This window comes from Rhinopithecus roxellana, chromosome 10 (assembly GCF_007565055.1).
Source record: "Rhinopithecus roxellana isolate Shanxi Qingling chromosome 10, ASM756505v1, whole genome shotgun sequence".
Lineage (NCBI taxonomy): Eukaryota > Metazoa > Chordata > Mammalia > Primates > Cercopithecidae > Rhinopithecus > Rhinopithecus roxellana.
Window position 1 is genome coordinate 53,192,966 of NC_044558.1, and position 14,995 is coordinate 53,207,960.

Sequence of the window (14,995 nt, forward strand, 5' to 3'; positions counted from 1 at the left end):
CTAGAGATTTCCTTCTCTGTGTGGAGTTTTACCCTCTGCTCCTCTAGCTGCCCCCACAATGGATTCCTGTGGTGACAGGCAGGAATGGGCTGCTTGGGGACCCAGCGAAGCTCCCTGGGCCTTTCTGCTGCTTCCTCTACCCTCTGTATTTCACTCAGCTCTCTAAATTAACTCAGCTCCAGGTAAGGTCGGAAACTTCTCCCACAAACAGACCTTCAGTTTCTCCACTGGGGGGGGGGTGTGCTTGGGAGAGGAGGGTCTCCCTTTCCCACTTCTTGCAGTTGGGGCACTCACAGTATTTGAGGTGTCTCCTGGGTACTGCAGGAGCCGTTGCTTCCTTCAGAGGGTCTGTGGGTCCTCTTGGTATTGCTGGTTTGTTCTTGCAGTCGATCTGGAGCTAAAATTTGAGCACTGCCTTTATTAAAAAGAAAAAGATCTAACCAGGACTGTCCCCAGAAAATTAGGCCATACAGGTCCTACATATATGATAAAAGAAGAATAGGGAGAGGATAGCATCAACCACTGAATGAATTATTTCCAATTTTCATCATATAACAACAGCTCGGTAAGAGTCCTACAATGAGATCAGTACACATTTCTTTACATTTAATGTAAATACCAATAGTGGTCACCTATCAACATCATGGAAGGGCACACTTCACAGGTTTCTTAATCAATTTTTAAAATAATCACATGTAATAAAAACAAATCACTAAAATACAAAAATGTAATTTATTTATTTACTAAATGGTTAGCTATAAAGATACAATTTTTGCCTTGGAGTTTAAAGCAGTTTCATTTTTTTGCCATAGTTACTTTTTCTGATAATATGCTAGAATCACAATCTTCTGTTTTATCTGGATTAAATGGATTGTTTATATTTTATATGTTTGTTCACTTGAGAACTAAATTTTTTTTTCTGCATGATGATGGAAGCTCTGTAACATAAAATGTCATTGTGCTCATATATTTGAATAATACCGATCACGGTTTTGAAAGTCTCTATGAGCATATCTTGCATAAGTCTTGTTATGTGGGATCCTTCCAAAAGGTTCATGGTCATTGAAACAAGATTCAAAAACTTCATCAACAGCCTTTTTAGCTACTTCTTTGCTGATATTCCTAACAGCCAGGATAGAAAGAGTGGCTCTGTCTCGCACACAAGTCTAAAAAGAAGAAAAAGTATGAGGCTCTAATTTTATATAAACATTTAATCATGAAATAATACATTTTATCTAATGTCTGAATTAATTAAAATTAATTTCCTCATATTATTTTACTAATTTCTATGATTCCAAAGAAGAAAACAAAATGAACAAAGATACGTAACACTTAAGGAGTATTTTTAGCTCAACCTAAAATTATTTAGGTATAAGTAAGACCTCTATTTTCTCATCTTTCCCACTAATATAAGCAGATGTCATTCTCAGAAATTCTACACAGTGTCTACCAAACAGTATCTCCCAATTTGCTAAATCACCAAAAAAAAAAAAAAAAAAAAAAAAAAAAGTCTATAAGGTCCTGATTGACTTTTTTATAAAATTTAATTAAATTTAAAATATACTTCACTTCTGTACCTCTCTTTCTTTTCAGTTGACCAATGCTAGATAACTTTTCCTTTGAGAAGGGTAAGTCCTCTCTGGAGGCAACAGAAAACCATACACATATCCACCCAAACTTGGAAGGTACCTTAATTTTTTAAGGGGGGTGGAAATTAAACAACTTTTTTTCCTGATTGTTCTTTACACAGATATTAAAGTTCTAAGATAATAATTTACCTAATGTTTCATAGTAATAGGCTAGAACTTCTCAATACTCTAACTTAAATATTTAAGAAATATAAGGCCCTGCCATTCCAATCCTTGGAGAGCTTTTAATCCGTTTATTTCTCCACAGGCCCAAATTAAAACTCAAAAGAATGGCACTTGACCTTTTCCTAAAAATAATCAAACACTGGTTTGGATGGCTGTGCATCCTGACAACCATCTGTTTTCTCTGCATTTTCCCAGTTTTTCATTGGCCTGGTCAGTGTGCTCAAGCTGGAGATACTCACTCACATTGGAATCTAGTGTTTCTCAACCTGAATTTTACCAAACGCTGATTTTAAACAATAAACCCCAGGCATAAAGGAAGAAGAAAAGAACCATGTGAAGCCAAAACAACAATTACTAAAAAGAGAGGAAATTTCTCTCCTGCAGGGAAAAAAAGGTACAAAAATTTGTCTCCTGAAGCCACAGGGTTAGGAGACACAAGTGTAGACCACAAATTTACTTCTTTTTAGACATAATAAATTTCTGTTAAAATAAAGGTATGACTATGCAATTTTACAATCAGTAACTGTACTTGCTGTTTCTATTTCCTGGGCACATGCTGTACAAAAGCAGGAACTCCATTGTCTAAGACTTCTCCGTCAGCCACATTCCTACTACCTCCACATATTTTCTGTCCTATTGCTATTTCTATTTGTTTTCTTCTGCTGCTACCCAGTGGTAAAAAGAGGAAAACTTCTCTTTCACAGACTGCGTGCATCACAAACTTATCACAAAGATAGAAGGTGAATTAAAAAAAAAAAATCACGCTCTATTCCTTTATTATATCAACTTATTTTTTTAATTGGAAAAGAATATAAAATTAGCATATTTTTCTAAAAACAGAGTATATGTAACAGTTTTTTTTTTAAGGAATTTTTCAAACTCTATTGACAAGAGCAGATATCCATGAGCTATGCCAGCACATGCTTTAACCACATTATCCTCTTCTCTAGGGGTGTGCTGATGGGTACCCTGCTTCCACCCCTCTCCACTGACAGTCAGAAGACACAGAATTCACCAGAGAAGCAGGGACTCAAGGGCACAGAAAACATGCAGCACAAGACAAGTCAGTGGCATATCAATAAGCTGACCTGGCACAGGGTAATCACCCTTTCCAGGCAGCAGGCTTTTCTTCTCGCTCCGATTCACTCAGTTCACAGTTTCTCTGAGTAGCTCACTGTGACTCCACCCTCCACCCCAGAGTTGAGTTACTCTCTTCTCCACAAAACCAAGGGCCTTCCTGTTGTCCTTAACATATCTTTTTTCATCTAGTTGGAACTGATATCCTGATGCTCACATACTTCACAAACTGGCTCAGCAGGCTCTTACTATAGAAAATGACTGACCACCCTTTCTCCTAAATGTGGACAGAGGCCCAGGGTGGCTGTGAGCAGAACTGCTCACATTCATTATCAATCCATGAGTTCTATACTTCCTCTCCCCACATCCATCTAATACAGATCTCAAAGCCTTTCCAGCAGGATAATCTTGCCTTATAGCTATCTCTTTTGTTTTTTGTTTTTGTTTTGTTTACACAAATCCCTCTCAGCTAAGCTCATCATACTCAAGTCTGTGCTAAGCCAAAGGTTTTCTATCACATTATACAGCCTTTACAGGTACACTGAGACAAAGCCATAACTTGTGCAGCAACACACTCTCTGTTCTGAAAGGGATTACATTTTTTGTTTCCAGAATGCTATGGTAGATTCAAAACAGAAGTCAAGAATTGTTAGAATAACAGTGAGACATGCTGTGATTTCACTTCCATTCCTTATCCAGCCCCATCGAAAAGTATCCCAGGTGCAAGATCTTAGCTCCTTTCTTTCTTTTTTTCAGAGGGAGTCTCACTCTGTGGCCCAGGCTGGAGTGCAGTGGCATGATCTCGGCTAACTGCAACTTCCATCTCCCAGGTTCAAGCGATTCTCCTGCCTCAGCCTCCAGAGTAGCTGGAACTATAGGCATGCGCCACTACGCCCAGCTAATTTTTTTGTGTTTTTAGTAGACACAGGGTTTCACCATGTTGGCCACACTGGTCTCAATCTCCTGACCTTGTGATCCGCCCACCACGGCCTCCCAAAGTGCTGGGAGGCCCAAGCCACTTGCCAGGCCTCCTTTCATTATTAAAATATCTCACACACTCATTGAGTCACATAGCTTGCCCATAATTATAAAGTAGAACTAAATTCCATCTACTTTGTTTAAATGGTACATACTTTGTATTCTTTTCACATAGGAAGTTCTTTCAAATTTCAAATACTGAAGTACTTTTCATTTTTTTATTCATTATTTCCACTCATAACACTCTGGAGGGGAGGTGATTGCATGTTAGCTTTTACCTGGTGGTGTTGTTTCAATCCAAAATGTAACCTGAATATTTCATTGACAAGTGAGCAGTCTCCACTAAGGTTAGCAGCTCGAACCTATCACACAGAAGACAGACAAAAAGAAAATAAACGCTCATGCTCTATATATCTTTATGATATCAACCAATTTTTTAAAATTAGAAAAGAATATAAAATTAGCATCTTTGTCTGAGAAAAGAGTGTTTGTAAGACTTCTTCTTAAAGGACTTTTTAAACTCTATTGACGACAAAAGCAAATATCTATGAGCTATGCTAGACAATGCCAAATATACTGGAGAGATGGGGAAAAGTTCAGTCGCCTACCAAAGGAAATTTTCTAAACTTTATGCTGTAGCTTTACTGACAGAACTAATTTCTTTTTGGAACCAAAAGTCAGAGAGCTAGACCTCAGAGTTAAATTACACACTCTACAAGATACAAATACTTGTAGAAATTACTAAAAGTACTTCAAGAAAGCATTCTTGAAATAAACGGAGTTTCAAAGTGAGCTTAAAACGGAATGCATTAATATCTGAGACACTCTGAGGATATGACCCTCCCAACCCTAGCCCAAATCTCTCTTGCAGCTTCCCTCAAACCTGTATAAGTTCAGGACCTTCCTCTAGGGACTTGATTGTCCTGTGAAAAATGAAGCAATACAAAACACAAAGAATCAAGAACATTCCAAACTGATCATGCTATGAGCATGACAGCCTGAAATTAGGACATATTTTCAGATTTACTATACTTTAATGAATGAAAAAGTCTTAGAACAACCCACATAGATTCTACAGGCAGCCTGACCACATTTTTGCTAATTCATTGCTAACAGAATGGTCCACTTCTTGTTCCTTCTACAATATTATGGCCTCATTCCTCTGAGGAGCTCAAAGTACTTAACACACTTTAGCTACAAGGCATTCATTCTCACAGCACCCGAGAGAGACCTATTTAAAAACTCAGGTTTCAGTCTATTCTCCAAATAATTGGAATTATAATTAGATGCAGGGGGGCTACATATTAATTTCAAGAGAAAGGGAAAATAATCTAAGTTATGAAGTATAGGCTTGAGATTTAGATTATTTTAATTAATTCTTCAATTAATGACATCCAAGTATATGCATATGCAGAATACGCTCTCTCTAGGAGCATATGCCAAGCAATCCAACGTGCTTAGTAATAAATATCTTTTCATGTTGTATTTTTGAAACGAGCATGTTTTACTCTAGGGCAAGCAAGGAACTCTATGGAAGGCAGCTGGGCAAGCTAGTTAAAAATACTGGTTGTAATCCTGCCTCTGCCACTTACTAACTTTGGAATCTAAACAACCGTCTCACTTTCCACATACATAAAACAGGGACAATAATAGTATAATATCTACCTCAGTGGGTTATTGTGAAGATTAAATGAGAATCTGTGCAAACAGAACAGTGTTTGGAATACAGCCCTCAGCAAATGTTAATTATTATTTTTTCACATTATAAAATGTATCCCATAGGAAAAAATTAATAGCTTATTAAAGTCAGTCATCACTATTATTAGGACTTACAGGATATAGTTAAGAGACTTCTAAAAATATAGTTTAAATTTCTCTAGCTGTTTATCAAAAATGGTATTCAATGTTAGTTAAAAACAGAAATTCAAGACTAAGGTAGAGCTATGAGAGTAGGAAAAGGAATACATTTAAATAAATTACACTTGAATAAAATATTTGAGCATAGAGTGTTCTGGAGAAAAATACAATAAAACTCACCTCTGAGCACGCCAAATGTCTGATGTTGGTGAACCAGTCGACATGGGCACGACAATGATCAAATGCATGAATGAGCTCGTGGGTGACCACTCTGTTCATATGGGCCTGATTATGGATATTATTCTGGCACAAAACTATCTAGGAGACACCAAAATAAAAGAAGTTCAGTGATTTCTAAAATCTCCTTTCACAGACTCGATCTTCTCTCCCACATGACCTCACCTCTCCCTGACAAGCTCACCTGCCTGGAGTATCTCTACCCACTCTTCTCCACTGGCCACACATCTACCCAAGGGACAAGTCCCAGTCCTAAGTGTACATGCTCCAATTGCCTCGCCCAGTGACTAACTTCTCCCTTCTCCTCTCTCTGGACTATAGCAGTACTTAGATTAAGGACACGTATTCATGCACCATCCTCACTGGGGAATCATTAATTTGGACTTACACATTTCAAGTCTAAAGTGTCTTCAAGACACTTAAGTAGGTGGGGAACCGTGGCTCTCGCTTGTAATCCCAGCACTTTGGGAGGCTGAGGCGGAAGGATCATTTGAGGCCAGGAGTTTAAGACCAGCCTGGGCAACATAATGAGGCCTCGTCTCTACAAAAAATTTTAAAAGTTAGCTGGGTCCAGTGATGCACACCTGTAGTCCCAACTACTCAGGAGGCTGAGATGGGAGGATCGCTTGAGCCCAGGAGTTCAAGGCTGTAGTAAGCCATGTTTGTGCAACTGCACTCCAGAGCAAGTGGCAACAGAGCAAGACCCTGTCCCCAAAAACATTTATTTTCACTAAAAATAAAAATAAATAAATAAATAGAAGCTCAAGTAGAGATGTTAAATGGGCACTTGGATATACGGAATGTAGAATTCTTAAAAATGAGCTTTGACCCCAGAAAATTGATGAGACCTCCTTGGCAGAGTACAGAGTAAAAAAAGAAGGGGCTCTATGACCAAGGATTGAGGGACTTCAACATTTAAATGCTGGTAGAGGAAAGTAAGCTAGCAAAGGAGCAACCAGAAGAATGCTGTATACTGGAAACCAAAGAAAGTGTTTGGCATTAACAGCTGAAGTCAAGTGTACACAAACTATATGACCCAGTAATTCTGCTCTTGAGCATATACCTTAGAGAAACTCTTGCAATGTGTACCACTAGTGAAGGTCAAGAATATTTATAGCAGCATTGTTCATAATAATAAAGTTGGAAACAATCAATATTAAAGTAAACTGTAGTATAAACACACAACGGAATAAACACTATATAACAGGGAAACTGAATAAACCAGAGAGGTACACACAATGACAAGAAAGAATCTCACAAATATTGAACGTGGGAAGTAAGTTGGAGACTATCTACTACACAATTTCATAATACTACAAAATACTACATAAAACTCAAAGTATATCATGTATGAAGCTCAAAAGCAGTCAACTAAATAACACACTGTTGGACCGTATATGTAGATGGTAAAGTCATTCAGAAAAGCAGGGAATGGTTACCACAAAAATCAGGTTAAGGAAGGGAAAAGGATCTGATTCAAGAGGACCACACAGGTTTCTGAAGTCCTAGTAATGTTCTTTTTCTCTAGTCTGGGTGGCAGTTATATAGGTGTGCACTTTATTATTACTGAAAGCGGACATATAGGTTTTTTACTCTTCTGTATGAATGAGATACTTCATAATAAAAATTTTCACTTAAAAAAATAGGCCAGGCATGGTGGCTCACACCTATAATCCTAGCAGTTTGGGAGGCCAAGGTAGGGGGATCACCTGAGGTTAGGGGTTCAAGACCAGCCTGGCCAATATGGCGAAACCCTGTCTCTACTAAAAATACAAAAATTAGCTGGGCGTGGTGGCACATGCCTGCAATCCCAGCTACTCAGGAGGCTGAGGCAGGAGAATCACTTGAACCCAGGAGGCGGAGGTTGCAATGAGCCCATATTGCGCCACTGCATTCCAGCCTGGGCAACAGAGTGAGACTCTGTCTCAAAAATAATAATAATGAAAAATAATAATAATAAAAGGAGAGGGTGCCCAACTGTGTTCAACACTGCTGAGAATTAGGATGAAAGTTCAAGATGTGCACTCTATTTAACCCTGGGGGGACCGGGAAGGGGGTGAACTTATCCAGAGCCATTTTGAGAGCTATAGGTATTGTGACTACCAGTTTACAAATGAGAAAACTGAGAAGAAGAAAAATACTTGCCCAAGCCCCAGAGATAATAAGCAGGGAAACTAAGATTTAAACTCAAGTCTGACTCCAAAATCTAAACTTCTTACCCTTGTTCTATATTGCCACTTCCCATGATTACTGTAAAAATGTTATAAATAACCTAAATACATATAAAATTATCCAGCAGGAAACAGTTAAGTGTAGTTAAATATGAATTATACATTCAGGTGGGAAACAGTTACTTATAACACTATCATTTACCATCACATGACATTATCTACCACCTCCAAGACTCTGTCGAAACCCTCTGATGACTTAAAACTAACAATAAAATTTATTACATGCTTACTATGGGCCAGGCACTAAGATAAGCAACTCTATAAGAAATATCTCATTTAATTCTCATAATCATTCCATAAAATGATCATTTCATAAAATAATTGTCCATAGTGTACAGATAAGAAAACTCCCCTAATGAAAGATTTTCACAGGCAGTATCACTTCTCACCATGTAAAGGTAAAACCCTTTCGTTTAGCATTCAAGGCCTCCCAACATATGGCTTACATTTCTTTCCAATCCTATTTTCCTTTATTCCCCACGTGTTCCTCCCCTCGAGATAAACTAGACAATATGCCATTCCCTACACATGCCATGCAGTTTCCTAGCAAGCACTTTTGCTCATGCTGCCCCTGCTCTGCCCCTAAGGAGGCTTTATATCCTCTAGTTGAATCTGTTGGCATCTTTCAATCAATCACATCACTGTCCCACTGTGGTAACCAAGCCCATCTAAAATGGTTTAGCCTGCCTCATTTTATAATTGTCTGTGTTCATGTTTTATCTTTCCTGTAAGGCTATAAACTCCTTAAGAGATCTTAAGAGTAAACTCCTTAGAGTAAGGATAATTAATTCACTTTTTTAGTCCTACACAAAGTCTACCAAACAGAATGCCAAGCATGTGGAAGATGCTCAAAAAATATCAAGAGAGAGGATTAAAGGGAAGGAAACAATTTGGCAATAATGCCTACCTGAGATGTTGAAGCATCAAAACCTCCACTGACATTTCCATTACAGTCTTCACAAGAAAAGTGTCTATCTGTGTTAACAGCACTACAAGGCAAGAATAGATTAAAGAGACAATGTCCAGAAACAGTGTGTATGTGGCAAACAGCTCTGGGCCAGGACTCAGGAGACCCTCCACGATACAGTAAATCTCCTCTACTACTAACACATAGGAAACCTTGGGAAAGAAACTTAACATCTTCAGGACTCAGTTATCTCAGCTGTAAAATAAGGAGGTTGTACGCAAAATGAATCCTAGTTCAAATTCTATAGATATGATTCCATAAAACATTTGTTCAACTGATGATGGCCATATTGCAAGTATGCTGGAGTTCCTACCCTTGAGCCAGAATGTTAAGAACCGGATGTCAGAAGTCACTTCCTTTAAACCCCTCAAAGTTATACAACATCTGCAAGGTTCCTACATAACAAGCTGAGAGTTCTTTTCCATTAAAAACAATGCTCAGGGTGGTATAGCAGAAAGGCCAGGATTGGTAATTACTTAGAAGAAAAATTTGAGTACTGTCTTTACTAATCACCCAAGGTGAATGGTAAGAGCTAGAAAATGAGCTGGGCTGGAGCAGTGGCTCACGCCTGTAATCCCAGCACTTTGGGAGGCCAAGGTGGGTGGATCACTTGTGGACAGGAGTTCGAGACCAGTCTGGTCAATGTGGTGAGACCCCCATTTCTAAAATACAAAAATCAGCCGGGCATGGTGATGTGCGCCTGTAAACCCAGCTACTCGGGAGGCTGAGGCAGAAGAATTGCTTGAACCTGGGAGAGGAAGGTTGCAGTGAACCAAGACAGCGCCACTGCCCACTCCCGCCTGGACAATAAGAGCGAGACTCCGTCTCAAAAAAAAAAAAGAACATTAGTTAGGGCAGAAGATGTCCAAAGAGAACAAGCAGCCAATTACCTCTATTTACCCTATGGAAAAGACTTCATGACCTCAGAGAAATCCTAAGCAGTTCTCTTAAGAAGAGAACTTGGTTTTTGTTTTCAGCGGCCAGATCCCACAGCACCACTTCAAAAAGAGTTACTTACCAACCTGAGTGTTTCATAGCATCAAGCAGAAGTTTGACATACGGATCTAAAAAAGATATTGATTTAATTAAGTAAGCTAATTGGAAAAGTAGCACCAATTAAACTACCCAAATAGCAGTGTAAGATATTATCAAAAAGTAACTCACAGGCCAGATGCAGTGGCTCATGCCTATAATCCCAGCACTTTAGGAGGTTGAGGCAGGTGGATCATTTGAGGCCAGGAGTTCAAGCCCAGCCTGACCAACATGGCAAAACCCCATCTCTACTAAAAATACAAAAATTAGCTGGGCATGGTGGCACATGCCTGTAGTCCCAGCAACTTGGGAAGCTGAGGCATGAGAATCGCTTGAACCAGGGAGACAGACGTTAGAGTGAGCTGAGATCACACCACTGCACTCCAGCCTGGAAGACAGAATGACTCTGTCTCAAAAAAAAGTAATGTTATCTTAAAATTGGTAAAAATTGACATGAGAGGCCAAGTTTAAATTAACATCAAAGCAAGTTTGTACTGAAAAAAAACACTAACACAAATACAAACATGGTATTACTAAGCATCTCAGATAATATCAACTATGCTTTTCAAGTTCATGTTTAGTTAAATGATCAAACACGTTGTATTATGGTATATACCAAAAGACTGAGGGAATCTACGGCCACATTCCTTAGAAGTGAACAACAGTGCTGGGCGCAGTGGCTCATGCCTGTAATCCCAGCACTTTGCAAGGCCGAGGCAGGCGGATCACAAGGTCAGGAGATTGAGACCATCCTGGCTAACACAGTGAAACCCAGTCTCTATCAAAATACAAAAAATTAGCCGGGCGTGGTGGCGGGCGCCTGTAGTCCCAGCTACTCAGGAGGCTGAGGCAGAAGAATGGCGTGAACCCGGGAGACGGAGCTTGCAGTGAGCCCAGATCGCACCACTGTACTCCAGCCTGGGAGACAGAGCAAGACTCCGTCTTAAAAAAAAAAAAAAAGTGAACAACAGCACAGTACCTAGGTTTGAGGAAGCCAGTAGCCACACTGTTCTGTCCTGGTCAGACCATACTGGCAACGCCATGTCCCATGCTGAGTACTACCAAGTTCTAAATGGGACCTGCCACTGAAGCTCTTCCACAGGGGATAGTGACTAGGGTACTACAGGACTACTTCCAGTAAGAAGCAAGAAAGGATTTAGGGGATTGGAAAGGAGACAGAAGACTTAACTAGGACCACAGTAGCTTCAAGTATTGAAGGGGTGCCATGTAGGACTAGATTCAGTTAATATTTCTTCAAAGGGCAGAACAAGGATCAAAGTATGGAAGTTACACACAGCAGATTTCAGCTCAGTAAGAGAAAGGATTTTTCTCCAAAAATTAAAGCTGGTGAAACAATAGTAGCTTGAAAGAGCCTCAGGGAACAGGTAACTGTGTTCCAGTAGAGGTCTGTGGAGTATCTGGCCAGCAATGGCACGGAGGTTTCCTTGTAAGGGGATAGGGAAGCCTAGACGATTCCTCAGGGCCCTTCCACATCTAAGACTCTATGGGCCCGTGACTACTACAGGAAAGTACAAGGAACCCAAATGCCTCTGATATTAACTTTTCCCATAGGCATCTTGTCTGAGAGTATAAATGCACAGCCAATTATATGACGTAACCCAAAAAAAGTGAAAAAGAAACTAAGGTTTAAAAAAAAGGTTGAAGACAAAAATAAGCGAGAGAAAGAAATGTGAGATGAGAAAGTCAGGTATAGGTTACTGCTTTACCAACCTGCCCCTTGCAAGAGTGTTCACAGTAGAATAATTATTGTTAACAATAAGTATTATTAATTGAGTGAATACCAGATAGCAGGTACTGTATTAAGCACATTATTATTCATGCAACTAGGAGAATTTTACAAAGTTAAAACAGTTTCAAAAGTCTGTAGTCCTCATACTTAAAAAAAAAAAAAAAAAAAAAGCAGGCAGCACCTTGGTTTAGTACTTCAAAAAGGACCTGCAGCAATATTTAGAATAAAATTGCTTTGGTGAAAAAAAAAAAAGTCTCCCATGAGGCCTGGTTTCTGCCACCATGCCCCACGCAGGGATAGGATTTTAAAGCTGCAGGTTGACACTTTAATACCACCAACAGGCCCTCCCAGCCACCCTGCCCTTGGAAGATTGAGGTCCATTGATTCCTACTGGGGCTCATGTTCAGCACCCCACCTTCCTCACATCCTATCTATTTCTACTCTTCCTCCACTGTGTGGCCCTTCCACTGTAAAAACAGCTACCATTTATTCAGCTCAGCTCCTGATATGCTGGTACTTTACATTCATAAAATCAATACTTTTTTTTTTAGACAGGGTCTTGCTCTGTTGCCCAGGCTGGAGTGCAGTGATGCAATCATAGCTCACTGCAGCCGCAGCCTCCTGGGTTCAAGCAAATCTCCTGCCTCGACCTCCTAAATAGCTGGGACTACAGGCACGAGCCACCACATCCAGCTAATTTTTTTATTTGTTGTAGAGACAGGGTCTCCCTATATTGCTCCCCAAAGTGCTGAGATTACAGGCATGAGCCACCGTACCCAGCCCCATAAAATCTATTTTTCACAACAACCCTAAAAGAGGTATTCTTCCCCTTCTCTTTTTTTACAATAAGGATAGTGAGGATCAGAGAAGTTAAGTCACTCTTCCACACCTGAGGAAAGGGATCCGCATTTGAACCCACATCTAACTCTGCAACCCACACTCTTTCCACTCTATTCCACTTTGAAGCACCTTCCAGGCAGGGTGCTAACTCATCTTTCTACTTCCCCCACCAAAACCTGGGAGGCACTCAATACATATTTGTATAGTAAATACAGTATCATCATTCTCTCCCCTTTTACCCTCGACTCCCCTTCCCCCTCCTACCTCCCTGAGTCTCTACAAGCAGGTAATCCCAAGAAGGTTGGAAAATCTTTCAGTGGTTGACTTTTGAACTGTGACTGACCAACTATAAAATAGTAACCTTGCTTTGGGACAAGTATGTTTAAGACTAATTTTCCAAATGTATCTGAAAGCACACTAAGTCTATGTCAATGTAAAGGAATTAAGAAATCTTCTCTAGTGCAATGTCTCTGCTACTGGAGAGAAATTTGTCAATGGACAGTTGTGTTCCTGTTTAACCCACAGCAGTTCTTAACCTTTGTGGGGTCGTTGTCCTCTTTGAAAATATAATGAAGCTATTAACTCTCCCCCCACCCCACAAAAAAAAACTGCACTTAGGGCCAGGCGCAGTGACTCACGCCTGTAATCCCGCACTTTGGGAGGCCGAGGCGGATGGATCACGAGGTCAGGAGATCGAGATCATCCTGGCTAACACGGTGAAACCCCGGGTCTACTAAAAATACAAAAAATTAGCAGGGCGTGGTGGCGAGCTCCTGTAGTCCCAGCTACTCAGGAGGCTGAAGCAGGAGAATGGCGTGAACCTGGGAGGCGGAGCTTGCAGTGAGCCGAGATCGCGCCACTGCACTCCAGCCTCGGCAAAACTCCGTCTCAAAAAAAAAAAAAAAAGAAAAAGAAATGCACTTAGGCACATACACACACACACACACACACACACGCACGATTTCACAGACCATTTCAGGGACTTCTATGCTCTGAAGCCCATTCATGCATGAAGGCTAAGAACCCCTTCCAAGGAAGGATAGGTTTGCAAAACTGTTTTTACATTTTTACAGCCTTTGTATGCTTTAATTACATTTTTACAGACTTTGTATGCCTTAATTAACCTGGCTGGCTCTTTAAAAGTCAGCCTCACCCTTACCCTGAAGTCACAATGTGGCTGCATAACTTATGTAAGAAATCGGAAGATGTGTCACAACAGTGAGTGACAAAAAAGGGCAGACAAACTCATTCCCCAAGCCAAAAACAGCGACGAAAAGGGTCTCAGCGCCTCCTCTGGTGGGAAAACTGAGCCCCAGGCTCCCAACCCAGCCCCCATGATGCCCTATCTGCCTAGACTCTGTGCTGAACCTGGTTCACTCAGCCCTGAGGCTGAAACTGCAGCCCCTGGCCAGGTGTTGCCCAGGCCCTTCCTCGCCCACCCGGTCTCAGACCCATTCGGCCGAACCCCAGCCTCCAGGTCATGGCTCCTACTTGTCTCCAGCGTCTTCAGGAGCCTAAGCTGGCACTTCTGGTTGCTGGTGAAGAAGCTGGAGAAGAACCCTTGCTGGGGATTCCCCTGGGCCACACGCTCGGGGAAGACCTGGCAAGAGACGTGTTGCTGCTGCAGCTGCTCCCCTGCCGCGGGGCCCCTCCCGCGCTCGTACTGAGCTCCCGCCATGCCGCCCGCAGACCTCGCCGCTGCTTCTCTCCGGCTTGGGCGGCCGGAGCGAGACCGGGAAAGGTAACCTCCCTCCCGCCAACCTGACCGCCCAGGCCCTCCCTCCGCAGGGAAGAAGGGCAGCGAGACTGGGCTGAAGACGTTAGGCGGGAGGGAGCTTTGAACCAGACCGGGAGCGCGGGGCACAGGGCGAGTGGCGAGGGGCGGAGAGAGGAGCGAGGGGCGGGGAGAGGGGCGAGGGGCGGGGCGAGGGACCCGGAGCGGGGAGAGGGGCGGGGAGAGGGGCGCGGGGCCAGATGCTGTTGGGCGGAGCTGGGTCTTGCGACTTCCCTCAAAGACACCACCCGGGCTGCCGAGGACTTCGCTGCTGCCCACCCAGTGTGGGTGACAGGCCTTTATAAGCGTTGTTCTGCAGCTTCCTGCTGCCTGCTGAGCTGCTAAGGGTGTCCCGCCTCCTCGCAGACACTCCTTCCTCACCTCGGGTCGAATATTGGCCACTAAGTGCTCTTGTGCCCCCGAAGGTCTCGGCCATCC

The 14,995-nt window shown here is 41.7% G+C and overlaps 1 protein-coding gene across 4 annotated transcripts; it reads right to left on the bottom strand.

The window, feature by feature from the left end:
• Positions 1-585: 585 nt before the first annotated feature.
• ATP23 (ATP23 metallopeptidase and ATP synthase assembly factor homolog) lies at positions 586-14,660 on the bottom strand. 4 transcript variants are annotated; one of them, XM_030939831.1, is made up of 7 exons: positions 14,475-14,610; positions 14,275-14,383; positions 10,180-10,225; positions 9,102-9,183; positions 5,907-6,044; positions 4,148-4,231; positions 714-1,166 (listed from the first exon to the last, which is right to left on the bottom strand). In XM_030939831.1, the coding sequence occupies exons 3-7, from the start codon at positions 10,194-10,196 to the stop codon at positions 963-965; spliced, it is 525 nt and encodes a 174-aa protein (XP_030795691.1). In that variant the 5' UTR covers positions 10,197-10,225; positions 14,275-14,383; positions 14,475-14,610; the 3' UTR covers positions 714-962. The 4 variants fall into 4 exon arrangements, with proteins under 4 accessions (XP_010387213.1, XP_030795691.1, XP_030795690.1 ...); XM_010388911.2 differs by having other exon boundaries at positions 586-1,166; positions 14,275-14,660; XM_030939830.1 differs by having other exon boundaries at positions 14,235-14,596.
• Between the last annotated feature and the right edge of the window lie 335 nt (positions 14,661-14,995).